This window comes from Festucalex cinctus, chromosome 14 (assembly GCF_051991245.1).
Source record: "Festucalex cinctus isolate MCC-2025b chromosome 14, RoL_Fcin_1.0, whole genome shotgun sequence".
Taxonomy (NCBI): Eukaryota; Metazoa; Chordata; class Actinopteri; order Syngnathiformes; family Syngnathidae; genus Festucalex; species Festucalex cinctus.
In genome coordinates this window covers 5,345,082-5,363,495 of record NC_135424.1, presented here as the reverse complement: position 1 = coordinate 5,363,495, position 18,414 = coordinate 5,345,082, and the positions used below count along the sequence as shown (strand labels likewise).

Here is an 18,414-nt window from a genome sequence, read left to right as displayed (position 1 = left end):
AACAATTACGTCACATATACCTTTAAGAGAATTCCAACTATTAAAAATGAACGTCGAACAGTAATTGAACATTAATTACGACTACAGTACTCAAAAAGGCGCTATTGACATCAAATATGCTAATTCCGGATGTCAAAATGCAGGTTTTTAATGACGGATTTGCTTGTCATGTACATGCTGCGTGCACCGACGTCTGGCCAATGTTTATAACGTTAATTTAATTTAATTAGTTATTAATAACACAATAATAATAATGATTTTACATGACAATGAATTATTAGTTCATTATTAAAGTTAACAATTTCACACATTTTTATAAATAAAGGAAGCGAGGGGAAAAAAGCGCGAAAAAAAAGTGACATTTTTATGTGAGAAACTTCCCTAATTATAGTCACACGTGATCACTTTGACAGAAGGGAGCCGTCACATGCGTACCTCTCGTATCCTTCCGCCGCGATCAAAAACATTAACAGATTGTGTCCGTCTTTTTTCTTCAAATATTATCTAACATCGTAGTTAAGATCAAACAATCATTTATATGATTTGGGTTTAGTTGAATAACCTTGTTATGGTCCGTTTGAATTGAACCGAGGGACTACAAGGCGAAGGCGGCGGGATACGTGTACTAAAAGCCCAGCCTGCTCTACCTTCTTTTTTCCTCGGTGGAGGCCATGATGGGAGCCTGAGTTCAGCTGGAGCGAGTAAAAAAGAAAGATGATTCCCCGGGACGGAGCTGTCAAAGCAATCTGTGCATATTCCTGATTTTTGTATAGTCTGTATACATCTGAGGTGGAGCCTGTCACTTTCTTTTCCCTTCCCCGCGATGTTCCCGACGAGCATTCGGTGACAATGTTGAATCGCTAAGGAGGTCTTTTTTGGATCGTAGCGAGCTAGCCTAGCTCCCCCCCCCCCCCCTCCCCGTCCGACTGACTGGATACGGGCTTTTTTTTTTTTTCTTCTTTCCCTCCCTTCGGGGGTAACCGGTGAGTTTTCTTCTCGCTTCGGGACCGAACCCGGGGCTTATTTTGTGGACAACTGCATGCATTTCGCTGGGGAGTATTTGGAAGAGCGACCGCGGGATTGGAAAAGTCGGGCCTTCGCGGAGGAGAAGCCGAGCAAGGCCCGTCTTTATGTTCCAGAGGAAGCCTGTCTAATCCCAACGAGCTCGGCTGGCTAGCCCCGAGGAGGACCGCCTCCCCCCCCCCCCCCCCCCTCCCCGTACCCCCTAACCGCGACCTACCGAGCGGAACCGCCGTGTCCCACCGAACCTCCAAAAAGCCTGCTTTCATCATTTCCCCATAATAGACTCCTGTCAGCCGCTGCAATGACTGCCATTATTAAAGAAATTGTCAGCCGGAACAAAAGGAGATACCAGGAGGACGGCTTCGACCTGGACTTAACATGTATCCTTTCCTCCAGTGGGTTATTTTACTCATTCGTAACGCTGCATCGACGATTATGATTAATCTAGCAAAGAGAAATGTGAGGGGAGCTAGCAGGAGGAGGGGGGGAAGGGGGGGTGCTAGCTCGGGCTGTCAGCAAGCGTGTTTGAAAGATGGTAGATCTGTCAAAGCGGCGTGCACTCATGTCACCGTCGTATCGCAGCAGGAAATTCCCGTCCTACTGGACACCGAGTGTGCTTGTGTGTAAGTAATAAAATGTAAGGTAACCAACCGGCTAGTGCTGCCTCGAGCTTTAGCATTTTGGAGACGCACTAGTTTTTGTTTTTTTTCTTACAGTATCAGAGCCACATCTGGTTCATACATGCATGTGATCCCTAGTAGACATCCTAAAATGAGTGGAAATTATTGACTTTAGCAGTACTGATGTCGTCCTCACAGATGCAATTATGGCCAACATTGTAATCAGGATTGTTTTTGAATCAATATTGTATTTGTAATCATGATTATTACTAGCAATTACTTGCATGTTAGGGAAAATATTACCTGACGAAATATTCTATTATAGTGGAAGGTAATTCAGTAATTTTTACATGAACTTGTTTGCAAACCGAGATCATGTTTCTCATTGGTATTAAGGGGACTGCAAATAATTAATTCCAATTACTCATTTTCAAAATTTTTGGCCAATCGGCTAGTAAAAAAAACAAAAAAAACAACACAATATAAAATCCCCAATCAGACCAGAAAATGGCCCAATATATCTTTTTGAACAACTTGTTTATTTACTGTTCATGGGCGATATTGACCGGCCCGGCTCACAAATAGCCAAAATTTGCGTATAATTGTAACCGTGGTAATGCACTGGAAAAAAAATATAAACCCTGAAAATCCTCCCGAAAACACTGACAAACATTCCATACAAGGACAATTGTTGTGGATTAAAATAATGGTAAAATATTGGGAAATAAATGGGGAAAAAAATCTGACTATCTGCTGTGAAACCTTAGATTAACGAAAGCAGCATAAAATGTCTCTTGAGTGAGTATGATTGTGTGCGCTGTAATGTTTTATTTCACAGATAAGATCAATGATGTCATTGACTGTTGTTCATAAACCGAACATAGTGTTTAACCCAAGGACATATTTTTTTTGAAAAAGTTGCTCATAAATTCAATTCTTTTCGTAAACCAAGGTTCCACTGGATCTTGTTTGTCATCACTTGCTGTGAATCAGAAAAAAGGAACCGGATATTGATCCCTTTGTATGCTTATTTGGGCATCTTATGAAGCAATAATTACACTTGGTACTTTTATATCAGTTTGTTTAAATGCGTTAAAAAATGCAGAATGTGTAAACATTTCTGTAATTTTTCACCATTGATTCTTTGTCTCATGGTTGTTATGTCTATCATTCAAAGGCTTTAAAAATGCCGGAAATTGTCAATAGTTGCCAATTGGCCATGTTTTCTCTCTTACATAGAGCAATTTGTCATTTACGTTCCATTAGAATCTGTGGAGCCATCAATAGTTGTGTGCTGGAAAGAGAAGCATTTTTCATCATGAAGATTTTTGGTCTTAGTAATTCAAATATTCTCGCCGTTTATGTAAGTGGCTGGTTCTGCTTCGAGCTGAAGCATTGGTAGTTTTAGTTCCATGTGAAAGAACCATAACTGGTTTATTTTTACATGGTTTCCAAAGCAGTCATGGTAAAATGAGTGGAAATTGATTGAATTCACAAATAACGTGGTTTTCATCAGCTCATATTAGATGTTTCCTCATTTGAGGCATAGTTAAGTTACCTTAAACACTAACACCTAAAATCAGTTGATCAATCATTGGAACCTGACCATGTTTTCACTGAAAATGTGAATTTGTCATTGACAACTGATTTGAATAGGTGGTGGAACTATCCATAAGGAGATATTTGTATGAGGGTCCCTTTTTGTTCACATAAGGCCTTAAAATTCCTTCAAAGTGGTCCTAGAAAGTCTTAAATTGGACTACCTTAATCCTGAAGATAGCCTGTTTTGACCATCTGGCAATTAATACATTCCTTAGTTTATTTTGCACAACTGGCTGCCCTTGCTTCTCACATTTTATAGTCTGAGAACCATACTGGAACCGTATCTGGGTTAGACCTGCCGTGTATTGTGTTGTGTACACATGTCAATATGGTAACATGAGGGAAAAGTTACATTGTGGGTTTTTTTAAACTGCCCAAAACGCAAACCTTTACATGTGATCTGTCACAAATGTGACAAATTAATCATTTACAATTGTTTAGACTTGGTGGATCAGTACGGTAATCAATCAGTTGTGTTGAGAAAGGAGACGTTTACCAGTTATTTTCAGTGTGGTTGCCTCTTTTTCAGTGTAAGGACTTAAATCTTCGCAAAAGTCTTTAATTGGACTACCTTTAGCCTTTTGTGACCAGCTAATTTCAATTTCCATTAGCACGTTTTTGTACTAATGAAGGTTGAGGTTTTGGTTATCCTCAACAGTATGGTCTTAAATATCAACAAAGTAGCTGTAAAATAGTTTCTCCATTGTCACGCTTTTGAAACCTCTGGTTCCTAGTGCTGGGATTGGCTGGTGACCAATCCAGGGTGTACCCCCGCCTCTCACCCAAAGTCAGCTGAGATTGGCTCCAGGCTGCTCTTAACTTAGCTTTAGCATTTCTTTTGAGTCTTACTAGTCTTAACTATAAATATGTTGGGGTTCTGGATAATTTTCCATTCCTGTGTTGCTGTGTAGACATGGTACGCCAAGTGGAAATTGACAATGTGGTTTTTGTAAGCTTATACTTGAAATGATTTGATTGCTTTGGTTTTCCCTCCATTAAGGCCTTGGTTGTCCTTAACTGTGATACTTGGTACTTAAATCCATTATGTAAAGGTCTTAAAAAAAAAAACGGCTAAGGATGCAAAAATTGCCATTTTCTTTGTAGTGGATATGAAAAAAAATGTAATTTACATTTGATTAAAATGGGAGAGATATTTAACAGTAGTTAGTTTATTGTTAATCTTGAATTGTCTTAAATCCCTCGAAGTAGCTTTAAAAATGTCCTGGAAGTCTTAAAATTGTCAAACATAGGCCTGATTTGGCGATCAAGTAGTATTTGTATTAATTTCTTCACATTTCTTGTCTTGCTAAAACTCTTAATTCATGTGTATTGGAATTCTAGGAAATTGCACATGCATGTGTTCCCTTGTAGGCATTCTTTGTTGAAAACTTGAGGAATTTCTCATTAGCGTTTGGTCACAATTGGTGGAACCATCCGTTATCATTCAGTTGTGTTGGAAAAGGAGGTTTTTGCCAGTAGTTGTCATTTTTTTGTTCAATTACAAGCAATGTCTTAAATCCCTTCAAAGTGGCCTTAATATGGCCCTGAAATCTCTTGAAATCCGATACCCTGTTATGGCTACCAGGTAAATTGTACATTCATGCATTGAACATTTATGTCCCAGCGTTGTGATTGGCTGGCACCCATTCCAAGAGTGTACTCTGCTTCCAAATCCAAGTCAGCTGGGATATGTTTCAGCTCACCCACAACCCTAATGAGGACAAACGCTAGAGAAAATGGATGGATGGATCGTTGGAAGTGACAGCTGATCAAACTTTCAACTCTCAGGCTTTTTTATTTTTATTTTATTTTTTATTTTTTTTGAGTGACAGTCCATGGTCAACCAGTTGTAATGTCTTACTTGTTGGTCTGTTAAAAGCCTGGAAATGCTAATTTTAGGCCCTCTGTTTTGCACACTATAAGTGACTTGCAGTAATTCAAATTCCGAACTTAAGTACTTTTTTTTTTTTTTTTTTTTTAATCACTAGATCATGGTCCTTGGTCAAACAGATATAATTTTTATGTGCACTACTGTTATTTTTCCCGTGATAATTGAGTTTGTCCGTTTTGGACAACATTGTGCATATTACACACAGAGCTTGCTAGAAAAATTTAATGGGCCCTTTTGGATAGTTGTCTGGACTAGCAATTGGCATACCAATTGATTAATTGGTCGATTTTATTGTTGATCAATGGTCTCTTGTGGGGTTCGGATTGGACTACTAAACTGCATCAGGCAGAATATTTAGCAAATTTTTGGTCTTAAGAAGTTCAACAAAAGCTGTGGCGCAACTCTTATTTGACAGTATTAGAGAACAATGCTATTAAACAAGGAGTTCAGAACATTCAGAAGCATTTTCCCATCCTCATTAAAAGAAATGACTTTGCATCTTCACCCCCACTTTTAAAGAAATGTAGTCGAATGTCCTTATGTGACTTTTTTTGTTGTTGTTGTTTTTTTTTGGACAGCATTAAACGTGCTTGTGATTGGTCATTTTTAGGGCTGAAATGATTATTTGAATAGCACAATTTAGTCACATAAAATGTTGAAGCAAGACTCCATGTAAGATTATGTTGGCAGGATGGTGACGAGCCATGAGGAAAGAGTGCGTAAAAGACACTATCCAAAGTGTGATATCACGTCACACTAGTTTATAAAGAAGATAAGGTGCAGTGTGTGTATAACTAACTAATGTATCATAACAGCATGTCTACGATCGCCTTTGCACTTTCAATTCAGATGAACAGACAAGACTGTAAGAAGACGAGCGTGTAAATCGCACAATAGCTAACATTGCTAAGTTTGATAATTTTGCCGCATGAGAAAATGTAATTTTCATTACATAATGAAAATGTCATTTCTTTCGGTACATGTTAAATATCGCAATAATATCTATCGCTATATTCAGCAACTATATTTCATGTCGCATGTTTTTCCAGTATCGTGCAGCCCTAAAAGGTATCTGTTTTTTTATCAAATTGACTTGGTTTCTACTCAGTTTGCAAACTATGTGATATGTGCAGCTTTGCTGTTATGGATTTTTTATTTTTTTTGGCGGGGCCCGTTCAAATATTTGGCAGAATAAAATTCCAATAACGGATTAATTAAAATACAAAAATATGATGAATAAAGTCCATTGTTTTTGTTTTGTTTTTTGTTTTTTGTCTTTCAACGCTTACAGCTATAAAGATATGAATTGCAGGCAGAACATTTGATTATTTCATTTTACAATGGCTCGTCCTTTAGTATGCGTTTATCTTTACAACAGAAAGAGAAAAATGGCCAAAAGTCTCAGTGGTGTGCTCACATGGTTGTAAGAACAACTGAAGTGGATCTGATGTGTTGGCTGTGGTTTTTGTTGCGGAACCGTGTACCTTGCAAAGTTCAGTCAGATGTTATCTGATGAAATGTGTCATGACTCCATGCTAAAGTGATTGTTGTCTGTATATAGCTCGTGGAGAAGGAGGCATGTCCCTCAAAAATTGGCGGGGGGGGCTTCTCCGTTTCTGGTTTTTACAATGCGGGCCCTGTTATCGCTTTTTGGCGCGTTGTCCGAAACAATATGCAGTTATGTAATGCAGCGTTAAAGTGGAGTTAAGCAGCGATCTTGTATCGGCCCACCGCCTCTCTCCTCTTTGCTCTTTTTCTTGACTACTCCCACTGTAATTCTCCCTCCCCGCTTGCCCCTTTTCCTCTGCTCTCCTCCTTTCCTGTCCACCGACACACCTCCCTCCCCCTACCCGCTCACCAGTTCCCACTCTCCCTCGCTCTCAGTTGTAGATTTGGCGTATGCATAGAACCCAGGCGAGGACTGGCTTTAAAAAAAAAAAAAAAAAAAAAAAAAAAAAAAAAGGCGTTCCTGAATTGGCAGATTTTTACCCCACCCCACAATTTTTCCCCTCCTACTCGGAGCTTCCGCCAGGGGGTCTCGCATGTGCATTTCCTCCCAGCTGCAGAACCCAAGCCCCCCCCCCCCCCCTCCATCCACTAGTCCACCTCACCTCCCTACTTCCATGCCATGTACTGAGGCTCTCCTGGGAGCTTTGGAGCTTTAAAAAAAGGGAAAAAGAAAAAAAACAAAAAAAAAAACACTTGAAATAGTCTGACTGGGATCACTTTGTCAGTCGGTCCAAGGGTTATAGAAGGCTATGAAACGCTGTATTTGACGTCTTCTAATATATGCTTTGATGCATGGCTGGGATTATTGCGCCGTATGAATGCTGGCTACTGTTGGGGGGTGGCATGCACTCGTGGCCCACTGTAGCTGCTTGAAACAGAAGCATTAACAAGGTCAGCTTATTTAGGGTGAAGACAACGGTCAGCTATTTTCTCACAGGAAAAAAAAAAAATAAAACTGAAAATGTTATCTGTTTAAGGGGGGGAATTTTAATAGATTTTTGTTTGTTTGCTTCCGTGGCTGAATGTGTGCCCTTCATTGTGGTGTGAAAGTTTTTTTATACGGGCTTCAAGTTTGCATACAAGTATTTACTGTAGTTGTGACAAGAGCTTGTCACAATTAATCGAGTAATCGATTATCAAATTAATGGACAACTATATAAAATAACTGAGTAATCGTTTGGAGCCATTTTTAAATTTAATATTGTCCAAATCCTCTGATTTTAGCATATCAACAGTAAATGTTCACTGATTTCTGTAGTCCTTCATGAAAGAAGACTGATTATCATCTGTGTGTAATCAAAATAAGACATTTCCTAACATCTAAATGACCGAAACGGTAGTACATTAATCACCTTTTTGAAAATGTATTGTAAATTTCTATACAAATATGAAGTACGACATAACCACCAAATACTAGTTAATAAACAGTCATCAAGTAATAATAAAAAAAAGCTTTTATAATACACTTTAATGCAAAATTAAAATGAACCCAATTAGTCGGCGATTCTAAAAATATTCAATCGTGGCAGCACTAACGCAAGTTTGCCTTTGAGTTAAATTCAGGTTCCGTTGCAGAAACAGAACTCAAAATGTGTCTTACAGTAACACTAAGCCAGTTGTTTTTGTGCGCACAATTTGCAAAGATGGAAGTGTGTGTTTGCAGCTTTACTTTCTTAGCAAAAGGTCTTGACATTCACTAACATGGCTCAACAGCGATACGGGAAGGAGGAGGACAAAAAAAAAAGGAATCAAAAGCAGCTCAACATCAAAACGACGTATCCAATTAGAAACACTGAGCTTTCCCTATTTTGGACACAGGAAGTGTGAGAAAAGGTTGCCCTTTAGTCACTGGTTAAAAGTGTGAAATCCCTCGGCTTTACGGCGGTGAGCAGACTTCACTTTCAGGTAGGCGGCGGTGGCGGCGGTTGCTCACGCCAACTCGATTATTCTCTCTTCACGGCAACCTGACACTGATGTGCTCCTCTTTTAAGAGCGTATGTGTGTCACTGTATAATTGGCCCTGACGCTTCCCGGCACTTTTTTTTTTTTCCCCCCCTCCTTGGGCTGCAGCCCTGTTCGATGACATCATGCCATTCGGAAAAAGGCAATCGAGATGCGCACAAGGCAGGGCCCCTTTCTTCATCTAACTCTGGCCACGTTATTAGGTACACCTGGCTGGCACAAGATTGCTGTCAGAAGATGAATGGACGTGATAGTGTCATACGTTTGATTGGTACACCGACGCTGTCATGGTCGAAAAGCTCAGCTATTGCCATACTTGGGGTTTCTTTGTTCTGCATTTCTGTGTATTTCATACAGATAACGCGTTGATTGCACGTTCTGGCAAATTCGGGTTACGTTGCCATCTTAGTTAAGGAAGCCCAAATTGAAACCGAATACCAGCTGTGTAAGAAGTTCTTTCAATTTCCCTTTTACTACTTTAGTACTCGAGATGCTGTGGTGTTTAAACTAGGGGTGTGAATTGCCTAGTACCCGACGATTTGATTCGTATCACGATTCATAGGTCACGATTCGATTCGATACCGATTAATCCCGATACGAATCTATGAGTCGATTGTTGCGATTTTTTAAATTTAAATTTAGAAAATACTAATTAGTAAACTTGTACAGTGTAAGATTTGTATGAAAATGTATTATTTATTTATCTGAAATTTCAGATAAATATAGAGGTTGTAATCTGTTTCATGTTTGAACAGCATTAAAATAAAATAGTAAGGCTTAATGTTCCGTTCATATAACATTCTTCCATGCTCAAGGTGTGAATCCTAAAAAAAAAAAAAAAAAAAAATCGATTCTGCCGATTATTGAATCGATTCGAGAATCGCGCGATGTAGTATCGTGATATATCGCCGAATCGATTTTTTTTTAACACCCCTAGTTTAAACTGTTACTTGTGGTTCTGATGGGTTTAACGAATCACCAGACCACATAGCAGGTAGAATAGCTGCATTCTCAACCGGAATTTCCAGCATAAATTGTTATAGTCCCCTATTTTTCTGTGAGCCTGATAAAATTTTAGACTTGTTTTTATGTGTTTTGTTCTCGTTTTACGCTGATGACAAAAGCACCTGGTATGACCCTCTGATGCCAAAGTCTCATTCTCTTCATGCTTTTGCTTTGCAGAGATGCTCTTCTCGAACGCTCGTTTATCAAGACTGCTTATTTCTGTCATTCCAAAGGAGATTCTTTGACCTCTGCCACCAATGAGCCATTTTCTGTCAAGCCTCTTACTAGATTTTTCTTTTCAGAACCATTCTCAGCAACAACTCAGTAAAAATGGTCATGTATCAAAGTCCTAATAGAGCCGCACTGACAGAAAGACTCAAGACCGTAACAAACGTACCAGATTCAAAGTCAACCTTTTTAGCATTTTAATTGGACTCTTTTTGTTCATTTTCTGATATGGGAATCAATAGTGAGTAATTTCATGCATGTCTTATGGTTTAATTGTGGTGAGAAAGGGTTACAAATAGTCAAACTTGACCATACAGTAGCAGACCGTACAGTAGATCTCTACTCCAAAACATCATATTGTTTGTGTGGAAGCAATTTTGGTTCGCTTCAAAAGAAGGACAATCGGACCAAGTGCATTCAACTGATTCGGTAGGACAAGCACCCTAAAGCGAGTGGGTAAACTCGGTCCTCGAGACACAGCTGATGTATGATCAGCTCATTATCAAGATCTGCGTAAACCTGATAACGATCCTGTTGATTGGAATCAGCTTGTGTTGAAAGAGGGAAACCTCCAGAACCGAGTTTTCCCACCACTGCCCTAAAGTCGCCTGTCCTCGTTACTTGTACTCGGCTTGAACTTCAAGTGGCTCGTCTCGACCATACCTTAACTGCTTCAACTGTCTACCATGTGATACTTGCCCCAGAGAACCCGGTGTACCTAGTAAAGCCTTCCAAACGCGTGCAAACTGAACTCCAGCGAGAGATACTCTCGTTTTGCAGGCTTGCTGATATAACGTCTAAAAATACACGCAGGTCACGGAGCGGAGACTCTCCACTCGTGCGCCCACATGTGGTCCTGGCCCGGGCCCGGGCAGGAGCGCAGTTCTTCGTGTCCTTTCTCCTCACCGTCAAGGCCATCTGTCACAACACGGCAACACACGCAGATCAGCGTCGCTCCTGCGCTCGCATCGAGCCGCGACTGTAATGACACGGCGGTATTGACGTCGGCTCAAAACTTTGTCACGGTCTGCTGCCCGTGCCAGCGTTGGTGTACTGGAGTGCTCTAATTCCTTGCGATGGCAATGTCTCGTTAAATAGCGAAACAATTAATTCATTGTGTTACGTCGCCGGCCAAAAGCGCCATTCAAAAGGCTTCATGCCCACTGAGACTGCACGGTTGGTTCCTTGACCCCTCCCTGAACAGATATCTACCCAAACATCATTGCCATGGGCTTTCCTGCAGAGCGACTCGAAGGCGTGTACAGAAACAATATAGACGACGTAGTACGGTGAGTTTCTGAAATCTCGCTGGGAAATGTTTGCTCTGACTTGATCTCCTTTCCTAACTGTGTATTCCTTTTCTGCTCTCCTCTGTAAACAGGTTTTTGGATTCAAAGCATAAAAACCATTACAAAATCTACAACCTGTAAGTGTTCCTCAGAGTTTATTTCCACTTTCTAAGTTTACCCATTCCTGATTTCTGACTGGATGTTCACATTTCAGCTGCGCAGAAAGACACTACGACGCTGCCAAATTTAACTGCAGAGGTACGCACGCCACTTTATTCCCTTTTCCCCATTTGCCCACACTTTGCAGAACTGTTACATGACGAACTCAGATTGCAAACTTATGGGAATTTTTGAAGGATACGCTCCATGGGAAGTAACAGGAGTTTATGAGAATAAACCAAAACAAAAGGGTGGCTTCTTAAACATAATCCTTATTAAAGGGGAAGTCAACCTTAAACATTTCTTGACAATAATGTTATATGTGACCTCACTAGTCTAAAAATGACATTCTGATTAATATTACATTTGTGAAATATGAGTTACGAAGCAAAATCAAGCAGTTTTATCAATCTCCGGGTGGCCATTTTGCCACTTGCTGTCGGCTGAAGATGACATCAGTTGCTCAGGTAACGAACAATCACAACTCACCTGTTTTCTGAAGCTGAGCTGTGATTGGTTGTTACCTGAGCAACTGTGATGTCATTTTCACTCGACAACAAGTGGCAAAATGGCCGCCTCCTGACATTGATAAAAACTGCAGGATTTTGCTGCTTAACGCAATATTAACCAAGGTATCGTATTTAGACTAGTGGCTCTCTAAGGGGGTTGATTTCCCCTTTAAAAAAATAAATAAATTCATGCAGCAGTAATGATGAATTTCTAATTCAGAATTTCTTAAACACACAGAATAGGGTTTAGGTAAAAGTTAAGTGAAGTTGTGGTCCTCCAAATATTGCTCGATTCCTGAGTAAATGGTGAGTAACTTCTGAATCATCTTAAAACAGCATATGAATGTCAAATAGCCAAAAATGTAGTCGTCGTCTCCCAGCAATGTCAGTTTTTATAATAAAATAAACAAAGGAAATCCAACCACAAGTAGTAAATGTTTACATATGTGAAACTTCACCATATTTTTACCAGGTATATATGACATATTTATGTACGTTTTCTACAACGAGGAATACAACCTAAATGACGAATGATACCTTTTCTATTAAATTACTCTTAATTCCCAGTTAATTCTAATGGAACATTTCCAATTTTGAATATGTCAAATTTACAGAAAATGTTCCCACCCGTCTGCAATTCTATGACTCAGGCTTGTTAAAATCTCACCAAAATGTCCGCCCTGCCTCCCGCAGTTGCACAGTACCCCTTCGAAGATCACAACCCCCCTCAGCTGGAGCTGATCAAGCCGTTCTGCGAAGACCTGGACCAGTGGCTCAGCGAGGACGACAATCACGTGGCGGCCATCCACTGTAAGGCCGGCAAGGGCCGCACCGGCGTGATGATCTGCGCCTATCTCCTCCACCGCGGCAAGTTCCTGGAAGCCCAAGAGGCACTCGACTTTTACGGCGAAGTCAGGACAAGGGACAAGAAGGTGAGGTCCGCTTTCAAAAACAAGTGCCGTGACCGCAAGTAGGCCATCTGAACTCGAACTTTCAAGTCAAGAACGCCCTTCAATTTCTGCTGGTTGACAAACGATGCATTTTACCCAGTTGAATTTAGTAGTTTGATACTGTAAATGTGAAATGTCAAACACCGTTGGTTCACTGACATTGGTTGCCTTTCAAGTCGGTGGTCAAAACCATATTTCCAAAAAGAAAAAAAAAATGTTCCACACTCAAATTGTGACCATCAAAAATCTTTTAACTGTACATGCAAGTTTTTAAATGTGGCAGAACTGATGTGCCTTTTTTTTTAAAGCTGATTCCAATATTTGTCAGAATAAAACTTAAGATAACCGATTAATTCACAGGTGATGTCATCATCAGTCGACAGCAAGTAGAAACATTACTTTTTAAAGGTATTAATTGTACATGAAAAACAATGACGTTACCACATTAATTATCGACAAAATATGAACTTATTACTGCTGAAAATGGCTCAATGAGTCAAGTATCCCTTTAACGTGTTTCTGCAAGGACGTTATTGCCATAGAATGTAGCGTTACATTGTTTTACAAAGTCACAGTTCATGATGAGTTTAAAAAAACAAAAAAAAAGCATCATGTAATGTCTCCCAGCCAAGTGAGTGTGGGAGAAATGTGCCACACTTAGCTGGTGTTTACGAGGCACTCAAAATTAGTATTAATCTTTTATTTTTGTTTACGATTATGCCGATTTATTTATTTTTTAATATTATTATTGCGGAGTGTAATAATTGTAATTGAATTTTGATTACCGGTAATTGCACAGTCCGTTCAAATACATACAAGTTAAAACGGAAAAGACTGGTGCTTAAACGCATTCAAAGGCACCTCTTTTCAGCAGTAAATATTTGCACTGGAATCACAAAAGAACGAAGTGGCCGACATGTGCCCGGCGCGGCGTGTTTGTCCTCTCTGAACCTGTCGTCGCTGTGCTTTTTTTTTTTTTTTTTTTTTTTTTTTTTTTTTTTTTTTGCCAGGGAGTGACCATCCCGAGCCAGCGCCGCTACGTCTACTACTACAGCTACCTACTGAAGAACCAGCTGGAGTACAAGCCGGTGGCGCTGCTCTTCCACAAAATGGTGTTCGAGACGCTGCCCATGTTCAGCGGGGGCACCTGCAGTGAGTCACCCGCGCACATATGCTCATGTTCAACTTTTTTTGGAGGCGCGCGCGCGCACACACATCGCATAGGAAGGCTCACCCACGCTGCGTTTTTAGAGCCGCAGGACATGGTTTGGTCCGGAGTGGAGCTTCTCGTCCTTTTTGCAGGCATAATTGGAGCGCCGTACATGCGGCCTGCTTTTTATTGATGAGGTTTTTACTCCTCTTCAAGGTCGACTTGACCTTTGAATAATGAAGCTTTTTAGATATTATTAGCCCTCACTGAAGAAGCGGCTACCTCAAGAGGCTCTCAAATCGCAGACAGACCCATAATATTAATCATGCTCAATGCGCAGGAGCTGTCTTAACATATTTTTAAGATTATAATACACCGGGAACACTAACTCATTAGTTTACGTTCACATAAATCTAACACAACACTTTTACTTTACTGTTAATGCATTTGCTATCATTTCCTAAAATCTACAGACTCAATTTGAAGTCTTTTTATTTATTTATTTATTTATTTATGTGTTTATTTTTTTGTTGCTGTGTCTTTGTGCAGTCTACATACGGTTAAGCTCAAAATTGTCCACACGCTAGCTCCACTTGAAATGAAAATGACGTATTTGTTGAATGTTTGTCTTCTGGCTGGGAATGACTCGAGAGTGACTAAAAAAATGTAATGGGAAGGAACACATTTGTGTCATTTCCACCCAACAGTTAGACATTTTGGGCTTGACTGTATATGCATTTACATGTGTGCTGTGTTTATGGTGGCAAAAGGAAACTAACCCTTTTGTGTTAACTTGTACATGTGTAACTCACTTGTACATGTGTAACTCACCCAATTCCGTCTTGTATGTGAATGCCGTGGTCCAAAAAATGGTCTTTGAAGGATTTCTGTGGCTTCCTTACTTACTCTTAACTGGATGGATTCTGCGTTTTGATTCCTAATCCTCCCTTTTCATGCTTTAAAAACATGGACCTATTCTGAGTGAGGTCCCAAGTCAACAGAGATAAAAGAAGCTCATGTTGATAAATTTTTTTTTTGTTATATATAGTACTATACAAACCATGATTTCATTTGTTGTTTTTTTTCCATTCAACTTTTTGTAGCAGTTCCTTTTGAAGTTTTATTTGTATGCTCTCGTGGGCCGTATACGGCCCACAGGCTGCAGGTTCCTCACCCCTGCCTCAAGTGTTTTGGTCGAAAGCGACTTCCCTCGTCCCGTGTAAATATATCTGTAAATATTTGTGTCCACCTCTCTTGTGTTTGTCCCTGCTGTGCTCTCGAGAACCCCCCCCCCCCCCCCCCCATGCAGCCGGGCGCCGTTTGTGACCACCATCTCCCTCTTTTCCCTCTCTTAAGGAGACAGTACCGTTAAAAACAGGAGCGAGCCGACCCCTCAGGGCTTCAAGAAAGGGAATTGGCATTGGGGTAAATGAGCCTTTCATCCATTTTTTTCATTCCATTCATTTTCTTTTACCAGGCCCCAGAGATCCAGCATCCGTACGCAGGGCCAGTCTTTAGGTTGCAGACATGTATATGCCTGGTAGGATAAGACCAAGCTATCAGAATAGGGTCCTGCATCTCTGGTTTTTGGGTCTCTTCATGTGTAGCATGTTGCTTTCTCCCTTTTGAATGTCGGTGCATTTGCATGCATTCACTCACGTGACAACATGTTGGCATCCTCACTCGTATTCGGGCGCTAAAAGCTTCTTCCTCACGATCACGCTTGTATGTGTGGTGTCGTGGCCGCGCCGCCTCTTGCAGATCCCCAGTTCGTCGTGTACCAGCTCAAAGTGAAGATCCACACGTCCAACCCCACCCACACCCGGCGCGAGGACAAGCACATGTTCTTCGAGTTCCCGCAGCCGCTGCCCGTGTGCGGCGACATCAAGGTGGAGTTCTTCCACAAGCAGAATAAGATGATGAAGAAGGTCAGTGGATGCTTGGATGCTCTCTGTTTTTTGTTTTGTTTTTCCCCACTCACACGACTAGACACGACAATTCCACCTTTGCAATGATATTGTGTTCCCTTGAGCAAGGGATTGAGTGTCTTGTTGGTCAATAGACTGCTTCTTATTACAGACGTCCAATTGTTTAGAATTTTTGTTTAAGCAAATTTACTAAAAATGCGCAAAACGGACGTGCGACTCATGCTCTGTTCTTTTGTGAATATTGCGAGGAGACTCTGTCGGGGTATGCACCATAGAAATGTGATCCCCGCCAATAATTTAAAAGAAGAAGAAGAAGAACAGGAAGCGACTGCGCCGTGCGATGTCGCGTCAGACTTGACAACCATCCTGTTTGGGGCCTGAGTGGCCATTTTCGTGAGCCTGATTGGAAAAACCCTAGTCCCCATTTCTTGCAGAGTGCTCCTTTTGTTAATATGGAGACCCAGAGACCTATTTGTGTACAAGCAGTCAAAAAGTCAATATTCCATTATATATCCCCTTGAAGACAAATAAATGGCTCCCTCAAATAGATGTCTCCTTTTTCCTGTTAGGAAAATGTTGTCAGGTAGTAATGATATCATTTTATAGTTGCTATTATTCACACAGACATAAAGGGAGCATTTTATGGAAAATTGACTTTTTAACTGCTTGTGTACAAAGAGGAGGGTCTCTGAAGTGCCTGCCCACCCGTCAAGTGTGAAATTACACAACCTAGTTAATCTTTTATCTCAAAATGTCAATCTTCATATTATCAATATGGTCCATAGTTTTTATACAACACTTCTTTTAAATCTCACAAGAATCACGGGAAGTCCGAAGAGTAAAATATCATCTGTGCTTGAGCGACTTCATTTCCTCTCTTGTCCGTTCCAGGACAAAATGTTTCACTTTTGGGTGAACACCTTCTTCATCCCCGGGCCGGAGGAAGGCGTGGAGAAGCTGGAGAACGGCGCAGTGAACAACGCCGATAGCCAGCAGGGCGGCGGGAGCGGCGGCCAGGTCCAACAACAACAACAACAACAGCAACAGCTGCAGCCGCCCAACAGCGCCGAGTGCAGGGACGGAAGTGTCGGCGGTGGCGGCAGGGACGTCGGCGACAGGGACTACCTCATCCTGACGCTGACCAAAAACGACCTGGACAAGGCGAACAAGGACAAAGCCAACCGTTATTTCTCGCCAAACTTCAAGGTAACTGGTGTAGATTTTGAGTTGCAACGATTAATCAGTGGTGACTTTTATCAATAACTATTGATAATCGGTTAATAAGAAATTTGCAAGCACCACATTTGAAGTCTGATTTATCGATTTGATCGATCGTCTGTTTTCTTTCCCCCCTCCCCATAGGTGAAGTTGTATTTCACTAAAACCGTGGAGGAGCCTTCGAATTCCGAGGCGAGCACTTCGACATCCGTCACGCCGGACGTCAGCGACAATGAGCCAGACCATTATCGATATTCTGACACCACTGACTCTGATCCGGAAAATGAACCTTTTGACGAAGAGCAGCACACGCAAATCACAAAAGTGTGAACTCTTTTTAAATAAAAAATAAATAAGTAAAAAAAAACAGCAAGAGAAGAAATTATACAGCAGAGAAAAAAAAGGAGAAAACTTGAATATAAACTTAACAGAAGAACCTTTTTGTCCCTTATCCCCCACCCCCCCAACCCAGATGGCAATAGAATATCATCATTTCAAATGCCAATTTTAGGGGAAAAAAGATAAATATCCTGACCAATATGTTTCTTTTTCTTTTTTATTTTGTTTTTTTCCCTTTTGGCACGGCCATCAACCACGTGTAAGGTATTGACACTGTTGCCCAACGGGAAAAAGGTGCTGTAGCTATAAAAAAAAAAAACAACAACAACAAAAAAATGTGTTTATATCTATATACATTCGTGTATGTATATACATATATATACATTCATATATAAAGGATTTTTTTGTGTGTGTGTCAAAGACAATGGAAAGAGAGTACCACAATCAGGAGAGACGGGAGTTGAAGTCATGGACGATCTACTCGGGACAATGCTGCTCCTTCTCCTGTCCAAACCAAGGCCAGTGCTGCAGTCACTTTGTTTCACTCCTTCCTCCTCCTTCCTCTGCCTCATCTTTTACTCCTCCTCCTCCTCCTCCTCCTCCTTTACTGTGAATGCTTCTTGTGCTCTTTGCAGGCTGTCTCACGTGACTTTTTTTTTTTTTTTTTTTTGGCCTTTGTGCAGTGCAAACTGCATGCGGGCCGCGGGTTTGGGGGGGGGGTCAAGGGTGGGTTCGAGGGCCCGGGGTGGGTGGGGGGAGGGCGGGGTTATGAAGAGGCTGTGATGATGTCTAAAAGCATTGCCATTCCTGTTCCCACTGTGTATACGTTTAAATTATGCAGAACAAGGCATCCCATGTAATTGTTAATGTTTTTTTTATCCTAAGATAATAAAAATATAATACACAAAAAACAACAGGGGAGACCAGTGTTTGCAGTCATGTCCGCACATGTTGAGGCCCAAATTGATGACATTATGAGTAGTTAAGTTAATTTTACGTGGTGTCCAAAATAAATTTTAGATTTACAAAGGA

At 40.8% G+C, this 18,414-nt stretch overlaps 1 protein-coding gene across 2 annotated transcripts; it reads left to right on the top strand.

Moving 5' to 3' along the window:
• Window positions 1-549: 549 nt before the first annotated feature.
• Window positions 550-17,760, top strand: ptena (phosphatase and tensin homolog A). 2 transcript variants are annotated; one of them, XM_077495673.1, is made up of 10 exons: window positions 558-1,403; window positions 11,045-11,129; window positions 11,222-11,266; window positions 11,344-11,387; window positions 12,491-12,729; window positions 13,758-13,899; window positions 15,254-15,322; window positions 15,659-15,825; window positions 16,717-17,031; window positions 17,188-17,760. In XM_077495673.1, exons 1-10 carry the CDS (start codon window positions 1,325-1,327, stop codon window positions 17,371-17,373), a joined length of 1,371 nt encoding a protein of 456 aa, XP_077351799.1. In that variant the 5' UTR covers window positions 558-1,324; the 3' UTR covers window positions 17,374-17,760. The 2 variants fall into 2 exon arrangements, with proteins under 2 accessions (XP_077351800.1, XP_077351799.1); XM_077495674.1 differs by lacking the exon at window positions 15,254-15,322 and having other exon boundaries at window positions 550-1,403.
• Window positions 17,761-18,414: the final 654 nt, after the last annotated feature.

Coding starts and splice junctions, on each gene's coding strand:
- ptena (XM_077495673.1), top strand. CDS start 1,325: ATGACTGCCATTATTAAAGAAATTGTCAGCCGGAACAAAAGGAGATAC. Junction 12,730..13,757: donor TCAGGACAAGGGACAAGAAG/GTGAGGTCCGCT, acceptor TTTTTTTGCCAG/GGAGTGACCATCCCGAGCCA. Junction 15,826..16,716: donor AGAATAAGATGATGAAGAAG/GTCAGTGGATGC, acceptor TGTCCGTTCCAG/GACAAAATGTTTCACTTTTG.